Source organism: Aethina tumida, chromosome 5 (genome assembly GCF_024364675.1).
Source record: "Aethina tumida isolate Nest 87 chromosome 5, icAetTumi1.1, whole genome shotgun sequence".
Lineage (NCBI taxonomy): Eukaryota > Metazoa > Arthropoda > Insecta > Coleoptera > Nitidulidae > Aethina > Aethina tumida.
The window spans coordinates 662,340-686,217 of NC_065439.1; the positions used below are offsets into that span (position 1 = coordinate 662,340).

The 23,878-nt window shown below is 23.3% G+C and overlaps 1 protein-coding gene across 3 annotated transcripts in view; it reads left to right on the top strand.

Annotated features, from left to right (window-relative positions):
- Window positions 1-22,576, top strand: part of LOC109594774 (5-hydroxytryptamine receptor 1) — a 150,170-nt gene extending 127,594 nt beyond the window's left edge. For all 3 annotated transcript variants that reach the window (XM_049967711.1, XM_049967710.1, XM_020010013.2), the window contains 3 exons: window positions 12,554-13,094; window positions 13,158-13,432; window positions 21,674-22,576. In XM_049967711.1, coding sequence (XP_049823668.1) covers window positions 12,554-13,094; window positions 13,158-13,234 — 618 coding nt within the window. In that variant the 3' untranslated portion in view covers window positions 13,235-13,432; window positions 21,674-22,576. The remainder of the gene's footprint in view (window positions 1-12,553; window positions 13,095-13,157; window positions 13,433-21,673) is intronic.
- The last annotated feature ends 1,302 nt before the right edge of the window (window positions 22,577-23,878 follow it).

The following is a 23,878-nucleotide window of genomic DNA, read 5'->3' on the forward strand; positions in this document are numbered from 1 at the left end:
ATTTTATTATACAACAATATATATTTTTTATTACTACAAAACATTCACAATTAAAACAATAAATTATTACCCACTCTGGTTGTGTTATTTGAATATGTTAATTGGAAACAAATTTAATTCACATTAGGGTGCGATTTAAGTAAAACAATGTCTTAAATGTACGTTCAGATTTCCATGAACTTTAGCATATTTCATGATCTATTGATTTACCATTAACCTAGTTTATTACATTCGAGTCTATCTGTTATAAAAGTACAAAATACCTGAGCAGCTGATAAAGTAACATAATCTGTTACACTTATATTAATTTTATATTATTGGATTTATAGTTTTTAATAATATATTATTACATAAGATTCACGTCCTTAATGTAATCATAATAAAATTTATGTGTTAATAATCAATGCAATAAATATTGGTTGTCTTTAAATAATAAAAAACAAAATAAAAAGCAGGTAAGTGAGAAGACATTAATATAGAAAACTGTATTATCCTATTTCTGCTATTATCGAAAAGATGGCAGTAGAAAATATTTAATTTTCTAAAAAAAATTATTAAATTTATTTATTTAAAAAAAAACATTTAAATAATATTATTTTGTAAAACAAGAAATGTAGCAAAATAAACTTATAATATATTAGAGAGAATTAATTATAGTTGTACATTCAAATATTTTTATTATTTTTTTACTTCTTTTTGTTTATATAAAATATCTGCTCAATAATTTATAAAAGCTTTTTCTGTCACATTTTTTACAAATCTTTAAATAAATATCATTTTTAAGGAAAATATAAATAAAGTTAATAATAAATAAATGAGGACATTTTAATATTCAATGTATAAATAATAAAATTTTTATTTTATTTATTTAAAGTAAGCATCAACTTATATTTAACTATAATCAACAATTTTCGAATATTGAATTTGAAAATCAACATTTCTATGGTAGAAATTTAGAAAAAAAACTACTTTTTTGTTTGTTTTTGAGTAAGGAGCTTTCTGATATCAATGCCTTCCTCAAATTTTTTATGCATAGTGATATCTATGAAATATTCATCTTTTTTAAACTTGTCACCAGTAAAAAAGTTATTCAATTGATAAAAATGCACTCAATAAATCTGTCAAATTTGAATGTATTTTTTTTAATATTTGAAAGCATTCGAAAATGGTAGAAATTTAAAAAACTGTCGTTATATTTGTTAAATCATATAAAACAAAATGAAAAGCAAGTAAGAAGAAATTAATATAGAAACCTGTATAATCCTATTTGTGCTACTATCGGAAAGATGGCAGTGCGAACGCACATTGAAAATATAATAATTTAAATAAAATATGCCAAAACCAATTTGAAGCACAATAATAGCTTTTGTCTTTTTATTATAAAGTTTAAAGTTATATGATCAAGAATAACAAACATTTATTAAACATAAAACAAATAAATTTACAGTTAAGAAAGTCTATTTAAAAGTAATATACATAATTCTAATATAATGTAATACATAAAATACATATTCCTAATATATTATATATAAATTATACAATAAAATTATTTCAAGTATAAATCCTTCCAAAATAATTGTTATATTTAGAATTTCACTGAAGCACTTTAAAGCAATTTAAAGTTGTTCCATTTGCAACTCCTCTTCTATTCAGCATAACTGTTCAAAAGTTTGCTCTTCAATCATTTCTTTCTAAAAATAGCTCGGGTATAAAACACAATTTTGTATATCAGGAAAATTATCCAATAATGTAAATATAAATTCGAAATACTCATTTTTAGGCTTTAAATTGTGGAATTTTATTATTATTAAAATGATATAAAATATTTAATCACGTTAATAAAACATAACCAGTGATTAGGAAAAATATATGTTACCAATTTGTAATTTAATTAAATATCAACATGAATTATTTTATAATTATTTTAGAATATGAATTAAAACTCCGTTAATGAGAATTGATTAAGAAATGCATTCGGACTTTGATAAAGCTTATTTGCATTTATTCGCAATGCCCTCAATAGAAACATCGGTGGTTTATCTCTTTAATAAATTTAAGTGGTTCGAGCTTCGAATGGTCCGTCTGAAAAGAAAGTTTTTTCTTTAACGAATTAGATAAGTTCAACTTCGAATTCAATTAAGATTTACCAATGAGATATTCAACTTTTTGTTTGTCCGATGTTTTATTTAATAGTATGCATTGATTTTTAAAGTTTATCCAGTTTAATAGAATTTTTAAGATTGTAATTTAAACATGGGAATATCTCGACAATTTATTTACATGTAATTTTAAACCAATCTTAATTTACTTGTGCAATTTTTACCTTCTTTCTGACGTTTTCAGTTTCTTTCTTTTTATTTTCGTTTAATATTAATACTAGTAAAGTATTATTGACATAAAATATTCAATATAAGTTTAAATTGTGCAATATAAAATAAGTGAGCAATTTCTGTACAGATTAATTTAATAGAAAATTATGAAAGGAATTCTTAACCGGAATTTTAAAATGAATTTTTAATGAAAAACTAATAAAATCGTTTTAAATACAAAATTAAATATTAAAATGGTTCAATATCGTAAGAATTATGAGGATGATAGTTTTATATAAATAGCTCCTGTTTTACATATTCATAATCATAAATTTATAAAAATTGTGTTTGATGTATAATAAACAAAATATATTAATGACAGGCACCATTATAAACATAAATTTTAAGTTGAATGAATCATTATAATATTAATATATTAAAATAAACTTTAAAAGAAGACTTCTTACAATTAGTAAGTTAGTTAGAAACTAACAATTAACTAATAAATATGTGAGTAAATAAAGTGATTTTAACTTATTAAAACCATAAATAATTATTTCAAGTAAATATTCAAATAATTTCTTTGTTACTTTTTAAATCTCAACACTAATTTAAAGTTATTTGCAACTTCTCATCAGTGATATTTTGTTAACAATAGCCAGAGAATAAAGCAATTTTATTACACAAAAGATAAAACAAACAAGAGAGAAGATATTAATATAGAAACCTGTATTATCCTGTTTGTGCCATTATTATAAAGGTGGCAGTGCAAACGAAAATATTTAATTTTAACAGTAATTACAGATTTTTAAAACTTGTCTAGTTTAATTGTATTTTTAAGATTATAATTTAAACATGAGAATATGTTGTCAGTTTTTTTATTTAGTAATTAAATAACACTAAATTTACATGTAATTTTAAACGAATTTTAATTTATAGATTTTACTTTGCTTGTGCAAGTTTCGCCTTGAGTTGAATTTCAGTCATTTTTAGTTTTCTTCTCGTTCATTATTAAAACTAGTAAAGTACAATTATTGTTATAAATATTCAGTCATTTCTTTCCAAAAATAGGTACAGAATAAAACTCAATTTTATACAATAGGAGAAATAAAATTTCTGCCTTTTTTGTTGTCTCTAAATCATAAAATACAAAATATAAAACAAGGAAGTTTGAAGATATTAATATAGAAACCTGTATTATCTTATTTGTGACATTATTATAAAGATGGCAGTGCGAACGAAAATATTTAATTTTAACAATAATTAGAGATTTTTAAAACTTGTCTAGTTTAATTGTATTTTTAACATTATAATTTAAACATGAGAATATGTTGTCAGTTTTTTTTATTTAGTAATTAAATAACACTAAATTTACATGTAATTTTAAACGAATTTTAATTTGTAGATTTTACTTTGCTTGTGCAAGTTTTGCCTTGAGTTGAATTTCAGTCATTTTTAGTTTTCTTTTCGTTCATTATTAAAACTAGTAAAGTACAATTATTATTATAAATATTCAGTCATTTCTTTCCAAAAATAGAGAATAAAACTCAATTTTATACAATAGGAGAAATAAAATTTCTGCCTTTTTTATTGTCTCTAAATAATAAAATACAAAATATAATACAAGCAAGGGTGAAGATATTAATACAGAAATCTATATTATCATATTTCTGCTATTATCATAAAGATGGCAGTGCTAACGAAAATATTTAATTTCAACAGTAATTATGGTCATTAATTGAATTTTTAAGATTATAATTTAAACATAAGAATATCTCGTCAGCTTTTTTTATTATTTTAAATAATAATAAATTTATATGTAATTTTAATTACATTTTTATATATTTTACTTCGTTTGTGCAAGTTTTGCCTTGAATTGAATTTCTGTATTTTCATTCATTATTAAAACTAGTACAATTATTGTTAAATAAAATATTCAATAAATAATATAATAAATAATAATAAAACAATTACTTAGAAACTATAAATATGTGTGTGAATGTTTGAACAGAAAAAGGAGTCAGGTAAAAATAAACAGAAACATTTTTGGCGTCGACTTAAAAATTCACGTCCATCTATATGTTTATGCAATCTCGGAGATTTCCATTTTGCATTTCAACGTGTTTATGAGATAAAACGGGACGAGAGTAAATCTTCAAGGCGTCCCCCGGAACGTTCCGGCCCGTCTCCCGGAATATGCAACGGGAACCGGTTTTTTTTATGATAATTGAGTTTGAATTTTTTATGTGGGCCACACCTACGGGAAAAGCGGAAATGTCCCTCGCCGACCTAATCTCGCCGAACTTTTGTCCGGACTACGGATGAGAATTGAAACGGACAATATTCCAGTAAAAAGATTAACATAAATGGGATTAAGAATTAATGCGGGGCGACACGGGATGAATTTCAAATGATCACGGGAGGCTGTTTAAGGTATTACGTGGACGGGACGGGATGTTTTTTGATGAATAAATCAGGTTGTTTTTACATCAAAAACACTAATCATATTCGCATACATAATAACGACGAAAACCGTATAAGGTATAAATAAAACTTGGCAACTTTTGTTTTGGTCTGAAAACTTCTGTTATACATTAAAAACTTTTGTGCCCTTTATTGGATCCACCTTGTCTCAATAATAAAATAAAGCTGAACGAAGTCGTATCAATGTCTTATCTACCAAAAATATGTAAGAAAAGCGTAAAGAATTTTAGTCAAAATTGGCAGTAATTCAACGTCGGGTCTGAAAATTAAAATGTCATTTGGTCCAATTTGTCTGGAATTCAACCACGCATTAAATGAGGTGGAGGGGAACCACAGAACGAAATAAATTTTCCTGCAACGTTCACAACTAAGCAGTTTTTGAAATCGATAAATGTTACAATGTCGAGCAAAATTAATAACTTGAATGATTTAAATGTGCGGAGGAAACCGATTGAGTTCGTAAATCGAATGTGACATTTTCATGTGGGTTTTAAAAAATACTCCCTCATTAATATTTATGATCTATCAAATGTCGGCTTTTTTATTCTCAGTACATAAAATGATTCAAATTAATGAATACTTTTGTTATTTTTTAATATAAATTTTAATATTCTTTGTTTTCGTTTTTAATATTTCCTTTTATTTTTTGAAATGTCGTTTCTCATACATTTCAATTTATTGCATGTTGATCTTTTGTGATTAAAACTTTTTTCAATGTTTTACTTTTTATATTTGTTATAATTTATATAATTATTATTTATTACTTTAATCTTTTTTACTTTACTTTTATTTGTATCAATTTTTAATACTTCACTTATTATTTTGTTTATAATTATCATTTATTACATTACTATTATTACTGAATTTGTTGTTTCATAATTTTAATTTCTAATAAAACTTTATTATTATGTTGTTTCGGTTTTGTCACCATTTTAATTTATTCTATTTTATTTCAATTTTTATTTCAAGTTTACTTTAGAATATTTAAAATTGTTGTGTTTTTTGTATTATTAATTTTTAATAATTATATTTTATTAACATTATTGTTATAATTTATTTTAATTATTTTATTTTAATTTATATTATAATTTTAGTTTTCAGTGTTTTGAATTTATTATATTTTACAATTTTAATTTCTTATAAAACTTTACTTTTTTGATATCTTAATTATTATTTTATTTAAGTAACTACTTCTTTATTTTATTCTATTCTTAATAATTTTTATTTTTAATTTATTTTTCATTGTTTTACTTTTTAAATTTCTATCAATTTTTTATATTTCAAATATTATTAATTTAATTAGTTATTATTTTAATTTATTCTAATTATTTTATTATCATTTTTATTTAACATTAGTTTCAGCATTTTATTTTTTTAATTTATTATGTTTTACAATTTTGATATCTAATAAAACTTTACTTTTTTCATTTTTAACGTCACAATAATTGTTTTATTTAAATAACTACTGCTTTAATTTATTCTTTTTCATTATAATTTTTATTTTAATTTTATTTTAATTGTAATTTTATTTTAATTGTACTTTTTGAATATATTATATTTTGTAAATTTCTCAAGTAATTAAACTTCTCTTTTTGTCTCTATAAATCTTTAATATTTTAAATATTATTTTAATTTATTCTAATTATTTTATTATAAATTTTTTTATCTTTAGTTTTCAGCGTTTTAATTTTTGAATTTATTATATTTTACAATTTTAATATCTAATAAAACTTTACTTTTTTTCATTTTTAACACCACAATTATTATTCTATTTAAATAACTACTGCTTTAATTTATTCAATTTCATTATACTTTGTATTTTAATTTTATTTTAAATGTATATCAAATCTAATTAATTTAAATAATTATTTTAATTTATTCTAATTATTTTATTATAATTTTTATTTTAACTTTAGTTTTCAGCGTTTTATTTTTTGAATTTATTACATTTTACATTTTTAATATCTAATAAAACTTTTTTCATTATTATTTTATTTAAGTAACTACTGCTTTAATTTATTCTATTTCATTATAATTTTTATTTTAATTTTATTTTAAATGTTTTACTTTATAAATTTATTATATTTTTTAAATTTCTTAAGTAATTAAATTCTACATTTTTGTTTCTATAAATTTTTAATATTTCAAATATTATTAAAGTAGTGATTATTTTAATTTATTCTAATTATTTTATTATAATTTTTATTTTAACTATAGTTTTCAGCGTTTTACATTATGAATTTATTACATTTTACAATTTTCATATCTAATAAAACTTTACTTTTTTTAATTTTTAACATCACAATTATTATTTTATTTAAGTAACTACTACTTCATATTATTTTATTCTATTTTCTATTTTTTATTTTAATTTATTATATTTGTAAATTTATTAGGTAGATTTTTGTTCCTTTCTAATTCTTCATTATAATTTTTATTTTAACTTTAGTTTTAAATATGTTACTTTTTAAATTTATTATATTTTATAATATAATTTCTTTTTAATTTTCAATTTTTGTTGTCACTAAGTTATTCAAATCAATTAAATTAATAACTAAAATTATTTAAATTTATTCAAGATATTGATTAAATTAGTAAATCAAATATAATATTTCATAAACAATTTTCTCATTAATATTTAAAGGTTAATTAAAGATATTTTTTGTTGTTTGTTGTTCAACATTATTCAATATTGATAATAATTATCGGTTTAATGTTTACATATATTAATTATTAAAGTATTAATTACATTACATAATACAATATTAAATTCAATATTTTTAAACGTTTGTTATCCCCTTTTTAAATTTTTTATTATTATTATTAATTTTCAATTATTCAGTTATTTTAGATTGTTCTTTAATAATTTTAATATATTTTATTTTCTCTTTTAAAATTTTCATTATTATAATTTTAATTTTCCTTTTTTATTTCTTATTTAAATTATAAATTTAAAGGATTAAAATTTGTGGAAGGAACGAATGAGTCGGTAAACCGAATGTGACATTTTCATGTGTACCTTAAAACCAACTACCCTCATTAATATTTAACGATTTTCTGACATACTAGTTTTTTATCGAGTCGACCAAATCTACGAAAGTTACGGGACAAATAAAAAAATTAACTTCTTTCCAACACCTCGTACGTCGCAGACCCAAACAAAAAATTAATTAGTTTCCGATGTAATTGATTAAATTTGTCTGCCTTTTCTCCGGACGGCTAAAAACCCGTGCAAGACCTGTACCAACCACCAAAAAACTTCATTTGTGCCCCGTCACGTAAAACACTCGCATTATGAATTTCCAAGGTTCGTCGATGGCGAAAATCGATCCCCCACGACGTCGCCTCGTTTTATTTTCAACGGTTAAAAACGTTATTAGTTTTGAATTTCAAATTGCCTCAATTTTACTTAAGAGGTGAAACTATGCATATTTATTTTCGCCATTAATTAACTTGTAGTTTCGATGTTGGGCTTTAAAAGTTCACACGAGATCGTGTAGCCAAGTTGTGACCCTAAAATAATTTCCATACATACGGAATAATTATAATTAAAGAGCTTGGAGTTCGGAGATGGAAATTCATGGCTTGCGACTTAATGGAACATGCTAATTGCGAAACAAGACAAACAAGAATCAACAAGAACATTTGCCTACGTTAATTTATGAATTAGGCACAGAGTTAAGGAACTACGACTCGTACATGGAACGAACGAATCAACGAACGAACTGTTGTTTGTCGTGTTTTGGGGCTGTGGTTACCAACGTGTGCACAGGGCACAAAACAGGATTTCGGTCAAGCTTCCCCCTACATAAAGATTTATATCCATTATGTGGGAATTGTTTGTTGTTTTACCCCCCCAAACAATTCCATTATTACATCTTATAAAAGGATCTAAGGTTTACATTTTAAGTAATTCGAATTTAAAAGTTACACAGAACTTTAAAAACTGTAGTAAAGTTTATAATTAATTCATCCAGATGTTAAGTAAAAAAAAAATTGGGACTAGTTAGAGCACTTAAAGCAGGAGTAGGAGGAATTGAAGGAAGTTTTTATGTAACTTCCCAGATGTGGTCCTGAACAATTTATTTCCTTCCAATGTATAATCCTGCAGATTGCATCCTCCAAATTCCCGATATTAAAAACTTCCCCCGTTAGAAGCGTCCATTAATTTTATTTCAGCGAGTGATAAATTTTTAAACAACAATCCCGACATCATAAAGCAAAAACTGCTCACGTACGACCAAAGACCAAAAAACTTGCAATAAAGTTTGAATAAACCCTTTTGCGCAGATGGGAACGTATTAAAAGTTGTTCTGCAGGAGGGATTTCCCGAATTAATCCCGAAATTATATGATATGCCGTAAGAATATAATAATGCAACGAGTTTTAATACGCATCGGACGTTTTAATTAAACTTGCTGTTGACTTCAAACTCCGAAATGTTTTCGTGTTGTATTATGAAGTTTTGATGTTGGAAAAAGTGCACGTTATTTTCGACTTCGTTCTGCTGGTTTGATTTTAATTAGCTTTAAGTATGTCACTTAAAGTCCTTCATGCATATGTATTAAAAAAGTATTAAATAAAAATGTTCAGTACATTAGAAAAAGAGTTTAATCCATCTGAATTTTGAGAGAGACGTCACGTACGATAGAGACAGTATTCTATTGGGTATATCTGCACATTCAGACGCTTTTCACACTGTATATAAATTGAGAGTTACAACTACAAAACGAAACTATTAAGTTAATTAATCCATATTTATGTTTATTTATATTTTATTTATTTAAAAATCATTATTTTTCTTTGTAATTTCAAAGTAATTAAAATTAAACCATTTTAATTTTTATTTAATTTCTGTTTAATTAATTTATTATTTATATATTTATTTATATTCTTGTCTTAGTTAATTAAAAATTAAAATTATTATTTTTATATATATTTATATTTTTTGTATATCCATCTTGAAATTTTTAAATTTCATTTATTCTGATAATTTAATTTATTATAATTCACAACTTGATGATGATTTTCTATCATTTATTTAAATATTTCTTACAATTTCTTTTAATTTTCAATAGGAAGTAATTTTATTTTAATACATAAATTTATGATTTTCTGTCATTTATTTAAATATTTCACATTTTATTCATTTCATATCATTTTTTCTTATTTAATAAGTATAATAATAATTTATTTAAATAATTTTTAGAATATGTTTGTTTCTGTTGTTATTCATATATTATTTATTTGTGTGATACTAACTAAAATATAATTTTAATAATTAAAATAATGTTGATTATGTTAATGACTATAAAATTGTTTATACAATTATTTTATTTATGTACTATTTCCTTATTTTTCTAATATTTTATTATTTTGAATTATTTTAAATATTATATTTAGTTTCGCTTTCTATTTATTTAATATTTCGGTGTAAATAAATTATTATTATTAATTAACAGCTAAAAATCAAGAAATATTAATATATTTTAATTAATTAATTATATTTTTAATTTTCCTTTTTCTTCTAATAAAATATTATTTTCAGTTTAACATTTTATTTAAATATTTTTTTCCTTTATTTAATATTTCGTTGAAATTATTTTATTATTACAGTTAAAAAATATAGAAATAAACAAGAAATTGAAACACATTTTTAATTAAATAATTATATTTTTAATTTTTCTTATTTATAAAATTATAAAAATGAACAAGAAATTGACATATGTTTTTAATTAATTAATTATATTTTTAAGTTTCCTTACTTTTCTAATATATTATTATTTTTTATAATTTTAAATAGCAGTATATTTAGAATAACATTTTGTTTAAACAATTTTCTCTTTATTTAATATTCCGGTGAAACTAATTTATTATTACTAATTAACTGTTAAAAATTATAAAAATAAACAAGAGATTGAAAATCATTTTTCATAAAATAATTATATTTTTAATTTTCTAATATATTATAATTTTTATAATTTTAATATATCTTTATTCAATACTTCGGTGTAATTAATTTATTACTACTAATTAACTGCTAAAAATTATAAAAACAAACAAGAAGTTGAAATATATTTTTCGTTAAATAACTATATTTTTAATTTTCCTTATTTTTCTAATATATTATTATTTTTTATAATTTTAATTGTTATAAAATATTTAGTTTAACTTATTATTTAAACAATTTATGTTTATTTAATATTTCGGTGTAATTAATTAACGACTAAAAATTATAAAAATAAACAAAAAATTGAAATATATTTTTTTATTAAATAATTAAATGTTTAATTTTTTACTGTTTATATTATTAAACAATTAAACACATATTATTCAATAATTTTTTATCATATTTTCTGATTTAATAATTAATTTTGAGTAGAAAGTTCATCATTTTAATAAATAATTTTTTAATAAATAATTTTTAGATTTTCTACCATTTTATTTTCTTTTTCTTCTAATGTATCATATATTATTTTTTATAATTTTAATAAACAATCGATTTAGTTTAACTTTGTTTTTAAAGAACTTTAATATATCTGTTTAATTAACATAAATTTCATTTAAACAAATTAATTTGAACTTTGTTTTTTTTTTCAGTCTAATTAAAAAATCATTTAATTTATTTGAAATATATTTATATATTTTTTAATCTTTGTATCTGTATTTAATATTTATTTTTTTTTACTTTTTCATATCTTCTTACAATTTTCTTACACAATATTCATATATACATTATAATTAGAAAAGAGTTCTAATTAACCTTTAAAAAACAAAAATTACAATACATTTTTATTAAATTATTATAATATTTCTTATTTACTTTTATTTATATTATTTAAATTTTTCTATTAAATTTATTATTTATAAATTTTTACATTTTTTTTCTTGTTTAGTAATGTGTAATCTATTTTTAATTAATTAAATTTACATTTTTGAAAAATTTTTGTTATTATTTATTCATCTGTCTTATTTTTATTGAAAATTATATGTTTTAAATTGTCACTGTTTGTTTTAATTATTATTTAATTTTTGTATTAAAATAATCTGTTGGATCTATCATAAACTTTATGGTTTGTTAACGTCATACTAATTATATTTTTATATTTTTACATTTATATTCATTTATTTATTATATTTTTTGTATTTATATATTTTAATATTTATTATTATATTACTTTTTGTATTTTGTTAGAATTCCACTTTTACTTTATAATATATCTAATTTTTTATGGCATTAAATATTGTTGTTAGATTTTCTTATATATTTTTCTTAATTTAATAAAATGTTCATTATTAATAAATTTTTGTATTCAATTGTACTTTATTCATGTTGTTTTATTTTTTATATTCATAGTTTCAATTTTTAATTATTGTATTTTTTTTTTAATATTTCACTTTTGAATCTATTATCATTATAGTACCTAAAACAATTTAATTTATAAATAGATTTTTGTAAATTTAAATTAATATTAAGAAAATTATTCTAATTTAATTATTAAAATAACACAATTTACTAATGAATCAAAATTTAAGCTTATATAAGTATTAAAAATGGGAGTTCTATAATTAATACATAAGTAAAATGGAAAATTAATTTTATTTAAAAAATATGGAAAAAATATAAAAACTGTTTTAATAATTTTGATGGAGATTCTTTAAGAAAATTATTCTAATTTGATTATTAAAATAACACAATTTGCTAATGAATCAAAATTTAAGTTTATATAAGTATTAATAAATGTTAATCGAAATTACAGTGCAGCCTCGACAAGACAACGCTGGGCCGTTGCTTCAAGTCACGACACAGCAACGAATCACAGTGCCCGATGCTGGCCAGCAAGCCGACACCCAACCAGGCGAACAAGCAGGACAAGCAACCGAAGTCGAACCTCCTGACAAAAATGAAAACGTCCCCGAGCACCCACCACAACCAGAAGAAGCTCAGGTTCCAGCTGGCGAAGGAGCGCAAGGCCAGCACCACGCTGGGCATCATAATGAGCGCCTTCACCATCTGCTGGCTGCCCTTCTTCGTGCTGGCACTGGTCCGGCCCTTCTTGGAGACCACCCAGGCATTGAGCAGTCTGAGCAGCGTGTTCCTGTGGCTGGGCTACGCCAACAGTCTGCTCAACCCGATCATTTACGCCACGCTCAACAGGGACTTCAGGAAACCCTTCCAGGCCATCCTCTACTTCCGGTGCAGTAGCCTGAACAACATGATGCGCGAGGAGTTCTATCACAGCCAGTACGGCGACCCGGACCACCAGATTTCGGCCAGGTGCCACTTGGACTACGATGAAGGTGAGACCACTCAATTTGTAACCATTCCCACGTCACTCTGGCCGGCCGTTGATTTTGTTTCAGGTGTCGAGTACATAGAGGCGGAGGGCGACGACATAAAAGTGCCGGAAATGGACGCCGCCCACGAGTCGTTTCTATGATTCGCAAAAGACTATGTCGAACTTTAGTACGGACGCACCTCGTCGTTTTACTTTTTGGAAGTGCGGATTTCGATCATTCTGAACACGGTTGTCGCCGAACGCGAAAGTGGCCGAAGTGATTTTTTATTAGCGTCTCTTATGAAACAAGTTTTCGGGATCTTTTCTGTATTTCTGCCACACACAACTTCGATAGTTAAGGTAAGATTTACTTTTTTACGTTGTTGTTTTATTGATTTATTTTTTCTATTGAAAATAACTAAACTTTTTTAACAATTTTTATAGAAACCCTTTGAGGCTTCTTAACTTAAATACATAAATAAATTTTTAAATTGTTTGAAATATGTACTTTTTTTAAATTTTAAACACAATAATAAAACTACTATACCCACTGCCATCTCTCCACCGATAGTTATACAGAAGTGGGTAATACAGTTATCTATTTTACTTTCCTCCTCGTTTTTCCTAAATTTGATTTTCAATAATTTTTATGAGCCAAAATAGTTATTAATTAATTAATACCAGAGGGCATTATTTATGAAATAAAAGGAAAAAATAATTTTGTAATTATAAAATTATAAACACAATAATAAAACTAATTAATTTTATTAAAAAAATGTGGGAAGAATAAAAAAACTGTTTTAACACATTTTACAGAGATTCTTTGAGACTTTTTAATTAATAATTATACAGAAGTAGGTAATACAATTATCTATTGTACTTTCCTCCTCGTTTTTCCTAAATTTGATTTTTAATAATTTTTATGAGCCAAAATATGAGTTTTATAATTAATACCAGAGAGCATTATTTATGAAACAAAAGGAAAAATTAATTTTGTAATTATAAAATTATAAACACAATAATAAAACTAATTAATTTTATTAAAAAAATGTGGGAAGAATAAAAAAAAAATGTTTTAACAGATTTTACAGAGATTCTTTGAGACTTTTTACCTTAAATACAATAAAACAATTTTTGAATTGTTTGAAATAAGTATTTTTTAAATACTTTTAACCATTGCCATCTCTCCACCGATAGTTATACAGAAGTGGATAATACAGTTATCTATTTTACTTTCCTCCTCGTTTTTCCTAAATTTGATTTTTAATAATTTTTATGAGCCAAAATAGGAGTTTTATAATTAATACCAAAGGATATTATTTATGAAATAAAAGGAAAAATTAATTTTGTAATCATAAAATTATAAACACAATAATAAAACTAATTAATTTTATTAAAAAAATGTGGGAAGAATAAAAAAACTGTTTTAACACATTTTACAGAGATTCTTTGAGACTTTTTACCTTAAATACAATAAAACAATTTTTGAATTGTTTGAAATATGTATTTTTTTATTATTTATACCCACCGCCATCTCTCCACCGGTAATTATACAGAAGTGGGTAATACAATTATCTATTGTACTTTCCTCCTCGTTTTTCCTAAATTTGATTTTTAATAATTTTTATGAGCCAAAATATGAGTTTTATAATTAATACCAGAGAGCATTATTTATGAAATAAAAGGAAAAATTAATTTTGTAATTATAAAATTATAAACACAATGATAAAACTAATTACTTTTATTAAAAAAATGTGGAAAGAATAAAAAAACTGTTTTAACAGATTTTATAGAGATTCTTTGAGACTTTTCACCTTAAATATAACAAAACAATTTTTAAATTGTTTGAAATTTGTATTTTTTTAATATTTTTAACCACTGCCATCTCTCCACCGATAGTTATACCGAAGTGGGTAATACAGGTATCTATGTTAATTGTTAATAATATTTGAGATTTTTAATAATATTTATGAGCCAAAATGGGAGTTTTATAATCAATACCAGACGGCATTTTTTATAAAATAAGGAAAAATTAATTTTGTAAAGAAGTGGGTAATATAGGTATCTATTTTGAATTCCTCCTTGTTCTTTCCAAATTTGATTACTAATAATTTTTATGAAGCAAAATGGGAGTTTGCTAATTAAGAGTAATTAATATTGAAAGACATTTTTACGAATTAAACTAATTAAAAAGTTATAAAACTATTTAAAAAATGCGGGAAAAATAAAATACATTAAACCAATTTTTGAATTGTTTCTAAATTTGATTTTTAATAATTCTTATTAAGCCAAATGGAAGCTTTGTAATTAATACCGGAAGGCATTTTTTTATGAAGTAAAAGGTAAAATTAATTTTGTAATTTAAAAGTTTTGAACACAATTACAAAATAATTAATTTTATTAGAAAAACGTGGAAAGAATAAAAAAGAAAAATTCACTGTATACTTCTTTTATTACCTCTTTGGTCATATATTATAGAAATAAATATAATTTATGTGATATTTTATAGAGAACTAACAATATTAAAAAATCGAAAACTTGTCAGTTACCAGAGACACAAAACGTACATTTATTTCTAGTCACATTCATAAAAGAACTTGAAATTGATGATTTATAAACTGAGCGTCCGGGCTTATCCAAAAACTTTCCACTTTTCGAGTGTTTTGCCGGCATTTATGCAAATCGTACATCAAAAAGGGCGACAAGATAAATTTATTACCATTGTCCGCCATGACATGAACAAACCGACAACGTGTCACGATACACGAGAAACTCTCGAGGGGCAACTGCGAATAAAAAAAAACCGGGGGATGGAAGGTTAATCCTTAATGTTCCATAAACGGGGTACAGATATGTTTTTAGTGTTAAGCCGTTCGGCGTTTTTCGGTACCTATAAGGAATTTTTATTTTTATCTTCCCCGTTTGAATCCTGCCGGTTTTAGATATCGATTCCTCTCACGAACGCTCAACGAATAAGAAGGATATTACGTGCCAGAGATAAAGCACTTTTAATTATCTTTTATGGGCTACTTTTTTTTTAATATGTATATTAAATATTCTATTTTTAGTCATTTGCATTCCTAAAAATAACTCAACAGATTAAAAATTCGTTGCTTTTACATTATCTAGATTTAAAAATTTGACTTTTAGATCAATTAAAAATTGTACTTGATGTTAAAAAATGCTTTAAAGCTAATTGAAGAATTATACATTGTTTTAACTGAACTGAATTAACTTGAATTCTTATAAATATCTGTCCACTGCCATTTATCCTCCATTAGAAATACAAAAGCTGGTAATACAGATTTCTATATTAATTTCCTCTTACTTCTTTGTTGTAATAACCTAAAGAAAAAAAGTTTTATCACTTTTTTCTATGTTTTTTTTTGTTATCTTTAATTTGCCACATACAAAAAAATTAATAAAATTAAAATATATATATTTTTCTTTGTTAAATTGTAGTTACGTATACTGTATAATAAGAATGTTCTCAATTTTCTTCCCTTTATTTAATTTTTTAATAATTGAATATATATTTTTTTTATTATTATTCATTACAGTCATCATTAGTCTAACAAAAATAATAACAAAATAGATTAAAAATTTGTCGTTTTTAAGAAATTTACATTATCTATATTTAAAGCTTGACTTTTAGAACAACTGAAAATTTTATTTGAATTTAACAAATGCTTTAAAACATAAATAAGTAATTTCAGTATTGTTTAATGTTTTAACTGAACTAAGTTAACTTGAATTCTTGTATATATTTGTACACTGCCATTTATCCTCCATTAGAAATACAAAAGCTGGTAATACAGATTTCTATATTAATTTCATCTTACTTCTTTGTTCTAATATTCTAAAAGAAGAAATTATTTCACTTTTTTTCCATATTTATTAAATTTTAAAGTTTCTTTGTTGTCCTTAATTTGGCACGTATAAAAAATTTACTCTTGTTTAAATTATAGATAGAATTAGTTTTTAAATTTAGATAAGAACGTTCACGATTTTTCTAAGCACATTTTTTAATAAGGATATTTTTAATTTTCTTACATTTATTTAAATTTTGAATAATTAAATATTTATTCTTTCCTATTTTTAGTCATTACAGTAATTATTATTATTATTAAAACATAAAAAACGATTTCAGCACTGTTTAGTATTTTAACTGAACTGAATTAAATTTAATTCTTTAGATATTTGTACCCTGCCATCTATCCTCCATTAGAAATACAAAAGTTGGTAATACAGATTTCTATATTAATTTCCTCTTACTTCTTTAATTTAATATTCTAAAAGAAGAAATTATTTCACTTTTTTTCTATATTTATTAAATTTTAAAGTTTCATGTTGTCTTAAGTTGCAAAATTTAATATAAATAAAAATTTGTTTCTTTCTTGGTTAAATTATAGATAGAATTACTTTTTAAATTTAGATAAGAACGTTCACGATTTTTCTAAGAATATTTTTTAATAAGGATATTTTTAATTTTCTTACATTTATTAAAATTTTTGATAATTAAATATTTATTCTTTCCTATTTTTAGTCATTACAGTAATTATTATTATTATTAAAACATAAAAAACGAATTTCAACACTGTTTAGTATTTTAATTGAACTGAATTATATTGAGTTTTTGTAGATATCTGTACACTGCCATCTACCCTCCATTAGAAATACAAAAGCTGGTAATACAGATTTCTATATTAATTTCCTCTTACTTCTTTAATTTAATATTCTAAAAGAAGAAATTATTTCACTTTTTTTTCTATATTTATTAAATTTTAAAGTTTCATGTTGTCCTTAAGTTGTAAAATTTAATATAAATAAAAATTTGTTTCTTTCTTGGTTAAATTATAGATAGAATTAGTTTTTAAATTTAGATAAGAACGTTCACGATTTTTCTAAGTATATTTTTTAATAAGGATATTTTTAATTTTCTTACATTTATTAAAATTTTTGATAATTAAATATTTATTCTTTCCTATTTTTAGTCATTACAGTAATTATTATTATTATTAAAACATAAAAAACGAATTTCAACACTGTTTAGTATTTTAATTGAACTGAATTATATTGAGTTTTTGTAGATATCTGTACACTGCCATCTATCCTCCATTAGAAATACAAAAGCTGGTAATACAGATTTCTATATTAATTTCCTCTTACTTCTTTAATTTAATATTCTAAAAGAAGAAATTATTTCACTTTTTTTCTATATTTATTAAATTTTAAAGTTTCATGTTGTCCTTAAGTTGCAAAATTTAATATAAATAAAAATTTGTTTCTTTCTTGGTTAAATTATAGATAGAATTACTTTTTAAATTTAGATAAGAACGTTCACGATTTTTCTAAGAATATTTTTTAATAAGGATATTTTTAATTTTCTTACATTTATTAAAATTTTTGATAATTAAATATTTATTCTTTCCTATTTTTAGTCATTACAGTAATTATTATTATTATTAAAACATAAAAAACGAATTTCAACACTGTTTAGTATTTTAATTGAACTGAATTATATTGAGTTTTTGTAGATATCTGTACACTGCCATCTACCCTCCATTAGAAATACAAAAGCTGGTAATACAGATTTCTATATTAATTTCCTCTTACTTCTTTAATTTAATATTCTAAAAGAAGAAATTATTTCACTTTTTTTTTCTATATTTATTAAATTTTAAAGTTTCATGTTGTCCTTAAGTTGTAAAATTTAATATAAATAAAAATTTGTTTCTTTCTTGGTTAAATTATAGATAGAATTAGTTTTTAAATTTAGATAAGAACGTTCACGATTTTTCTAAGTATATTTTTTAATAAGGATAATTTTAATTTTCTTACATTTATTAAAATTTTTGATAATTAAATATTTATTCTTTCCTATTTTTAGTCATTACAGTAATTATTATTATTATTAAAACATAAAAAACGAATTTCAACACTGTTTAGTATTTTAATTGAACTGAATTATATTGAGTTTTTGTAGATATCTGTACACTGCCATCTATCCTCCATTAGAAATACAAAAGCTGGTAATACAGATTTCTATATTAATTTCCTCTTACTTCTTTAATTTAATATTCTAAAAGAAGAAATTATTTCACTTTTTTTCTATATTTATTAAATTTTAAAGTTTCATCTTGTTCTTAAATTGCAAAATTTAATATAAATAAAAATTTGTTTCTTTCTTGGTTAAATTATAGATAGAATTAGTTTTTAAATTTAGATAAGGACGTTCACGATTTTTCTAAATATATTTTTTAATAAGGATATTTTTAATTTTCTTACATTTATTAAAATTTTTGATAATTAAATATTTATTCTTTCCTATTTTTAGTCATTACAGTAATTATTATTATTATTAAAACATAAAAAACGAATTTCAGCACTGTTTGGTATTTTAACTGAACTGAATTATATTGAGTTTTTGTACATATCTGTACACTGCCATCTATCCTCGATTAGCAGTATACAAGCTGGTAATACAAATTTCTATATTAATTTCCTCTTACTTCTTTGTTCTAATAATCCAAAAGAAGAAGTTATTTCACTTTTTTTCTATATTCATTAAATTTTAAAGTTTAAATTATAGATAGAATTAGTTTTCAAATTTCGATAAAAACATTCAAGATTTTATAATTTTTAATTATAATATTTTTAATTTTTTTTCTATTTTTAGTCATTACAGTATTCATTAGCGTCTCCAAAATTAAAAGTTTGACACACAATTGTACTTAATCAGTACTGAATATGGTAAACACAAAATACTAATTTTTGGACTATTAAATGTTTTAACTGAACTGTGCAATGTCATGTATCCTTCAATAGCAATACAGAATATAAGAATAACTAATAAAATAAAAAATAAACCAAAATGTCACTTTCACAAATCAATATTATTTCAAGCGACAAAAAAGGATAGAAAATTAACGTAACTTAATTGTATTTGTAAGTCCCTTCGTTACGTACTAACTTTGTTTATCATTCATTTGCTTCTTACAATTAAATTACCACTTTTTTTTCCCCTTTTTCCCGTTGTTAAATTCGTAAAACGTTCGATTTCCAGAAGCCGCATTTAACTGGAAACAACGGCGTAACGGTGCAACTCGATAAAATCAACATCGATACATTTTTTTTTTTTTTAAAGTCATTAAGCTTATCGACGTTAGATCGGCGAAAAAGCATTAGAAAAATACGATAAGCCAAATAAATCTCGGCGCTCCGAAAATAAATCTGAAGTCAAACCAAATTCGGTTGTAAGACAATTCCGTTGACGAAATCCAGTTTGGTCGCATAAAACTCATTTTTTGTTCTCTCCGTGCCGTTTTTTCTGCGGACATAACCGCATCAGCCTGAATCAATATTGTTTTTGGGTTTGTAACGGGGTTGTTGCGGAATGCCACTGCCCCGATAAATGGTTTAGGGGGGTTGAAAAGTGGATGTAAAAGCACCGGATTCAAATTATTTCCTTGCAATAATTGTCAAAGGCGTAAATCAACTAAAGTAGCCAATAAAGTTTAATTTTAATTAGTCAATTATTTCGGAGGACCCTCCAAACTTCGGAGCAGACAATAAAAAAACAACCACTTAAAGTTTCATTAATAATGGGGCTGTCGTCCTTAGCGTAGTATAAATCCGGAAGGGGACGAAAAAATCCACCCACGCCGGCCTAAAATTGGAATTGAACAATGAAAGGCGAATTATCGATCGGTCGATAATTTCAGCCCCCGGGGGGAGGAAAAATATATAAAATGAAAATTGCACGCGACCAGATTGTCACGGATTATGTCATTAATCAGCGGCGCAAATGTTTTATTGTTGGCTTAGGTCGGGAGGTCAAGAAACGTTTGTTGTATTATCGAAAAGCTCGCGTTTTAATGTTCCACCCCCTAATAATTAGTTAAGCCCTTCGGAGCCGCATTATCCGATAAATATACCGGAGCAAAATTAATCGGAAACATCTTGGAGATATTGAAGGTATTAATATTTCGAAAGCCCCTTAATAAACATCGCATCATAATCCTACACCATTAAATTTAGCTTAGTTTACGTCCTATAATTTTGATAATTAGGTTTTCGGTGCCGTTATTTATTGTTTTGATTACGTTTTCCCTCCACTTTCTCCATTGTCAACACGACGTGTTTACTTCGCCTCTCTTCGACTCCGTCCTTTGGATATTTTTTTAAGGTTACACTTTGTTTGTGTCGCGTTGAAACAACATCGGCTACAAAAATTTCACGGCAAAATAAACAGCCCTCGAATTTTATCGGACAACTTCCTTATTCCTGTTTTACACATCTTGTTTCCATTATATTAATTTTTAGACGCTTTAATTTTCTTCAATTTATTTAACTTTTTAATAATTGAATTCATTACATTCATTGCCTAATTTATTGAACTAAGTTAACTTAGTTAACCGCCATCTATCCTTCGGTAGTAGTACACAAGATGGTAATACAGATTTCTATATTAATTTCCTCTTACTTAAGTTATTTCACTTGTTTTCTATGTTTAATAAGTTTTTTTGTTATTAATTTAATTAATTTTCTTCCAGTTTAATCTCAGCACTATTTTTTAATTATATTTATTTTTTGTTCCAGTACTCTCGTCATTGCCAGAAGCAACAATGGAAACATTGCCATGATTGAGGTGCTGCAAACCAACAAATATATTTTTATGAATATTTCCACGTATAGGCTGCTGACAAACTGGAGCTGCATAACCAAAAATTAAATAAAATAATACTTTTAGATGTATAAATTAAAATATTGTATACAAAGTATGAAAGCAAATAATTAGATATCGATGCTAAATGAATCGATGTTATTGTATAAGAGACAATCGACTATCAATTAGGCTCTAAATAATTATAAGAAGCTTTGTCTGTTCCTCTTCTAGTCAATTTTTATGCTTTTTTATACAACTTAAATTGCGTTCATACGTAATTACTTCAAAGGCTGTCGATATAGTGTAAGATAGACAATTTAGCTTTGGTGATTTCCTGACAAAATCATTTGTAAATACAATGTCGTAACTGCAGTTCAAATTTAAATTGAAATTTGACCGTTTAAATAGTAATTGTAGCTTAATTTAGCCAATGAAAACTTGTAAACTTAGCTGTTACAACGAATCAAAACAGGCGTAAGTAAATCAAATTTTTTTGTCAAGGATTTACCTAAATACCAAAGATACTTTTGATTTGCAAAATATATATTTTTAAGCATATTTTGCAAATCAGAATTGATGTTTAAATATATTGTGTCCAGATGGTTTTTTGTGTGATACTTTTCTCTTTGATAAATATAAATATAATTATTTATTTTGTGTTATGTATATACATATATATTTATTTATCTATAATATTGTTTAAAATTGCTGCGAGGAACTTAATTGGATGTTTGAACAGGGTTGGTGTTTTCTCTGGAATTTTTAGTCAAATATTTATTTTGTTAACTGAAATATTTCTTTAGAAATTATTATGAAAATATAAGTATTGAAAACTTGTACTTGTATTTATTTATAACCTTAAACTTTATATATAATTTCTTAATAGTAAAAGTTATCATAAAATTCCTTCCTCAGGTGTACATCAGCAAGAAACTTTTAAAAGCTTTTTAAAAACGACAACTTTACGAACTCTAATTTTGAACTGAAACACAGTGTGCATAAAATGTTTTTACATAATTGGTGAGTTGTTGAAATATTATTTCGTAAAACTGAAAGTATATTTACGATCTTGATTAACAATAAATTAACAGGTATATTTTTTTGCCAAACTTTTTATTTTATTCTTAAAATATTTAACATCATTCTAAATATACATTTGTTAATTCTATAAATTTTGTAAATTGTGTAAATTATGTAAATTCTGTAAATTCAGTAAAATCTGTAAATTCTGAAAATAAATCTATAAATTCTATAAATCCTATAAATTCTATAAATAATTCTATAAATAATTCTATAAATTCTATAAATAATTCTATAAATTTTATAAATTCTATAAATTCTATAAATTCTATAAATTCTATAAATTCTATAAATTCTATAAATTCTATAAATTCTATAAATTCTATAAATTCTATAAATTCTATAAATTCTATAAATTCTATAAATTCTATAAATTCTATAAATTCTATAAATTCTATAAATTCTATAAATTCTATAAATTCTATAAATTCTATAAATTCTATAAATTCTATAAATTCTATAAATTCTATAAATTCTATAAATTCTATAAATTCTATAAATTCTATAAATTCTATAAATTCTATAAATTCTATAAATTCTATAAATTCTATAAATTCTGTAAATTCTGTAAATTCTGTAAATTCTGTAAATTCTGTAAATTCTGTAAATTCTGTAAATTCTGTAAATTCTGTAAATTCTGTAAATTCTGTAAATTCTGTAAATTCTGTAAATTCTGTAAATTCTGTAAATTCTGTAAATTCTGTAAATTCTGTAAATTCTGTAAATTCTGTAAATTCTGTAAATTCTGTAAATTCTGTAAATTCTGTAAATTCTGTAAATTCTGTAAATTCTGTAAATTCTGTAAATTCTGTAAATTCTGTAAATTCTGTAAACTCTGTAAATTCTGTAAATTCTGTAAATTCTGTAAATTCTGTAAATTCTGTAAATTCTGTAAATTCTGTAAATTCTGTAAATTCTGTAAATTCTGTAAATTCTGTAAATTCTGTAAATTCTGTAAATTCTGTAAATTCTGTAAATTCTGTAAATTCTGTAAATTCTGTAAATTCTGTAAATTCTGTAAATTCTGTAAATTCTGTAAATTCTGTAAATGCTGTAAA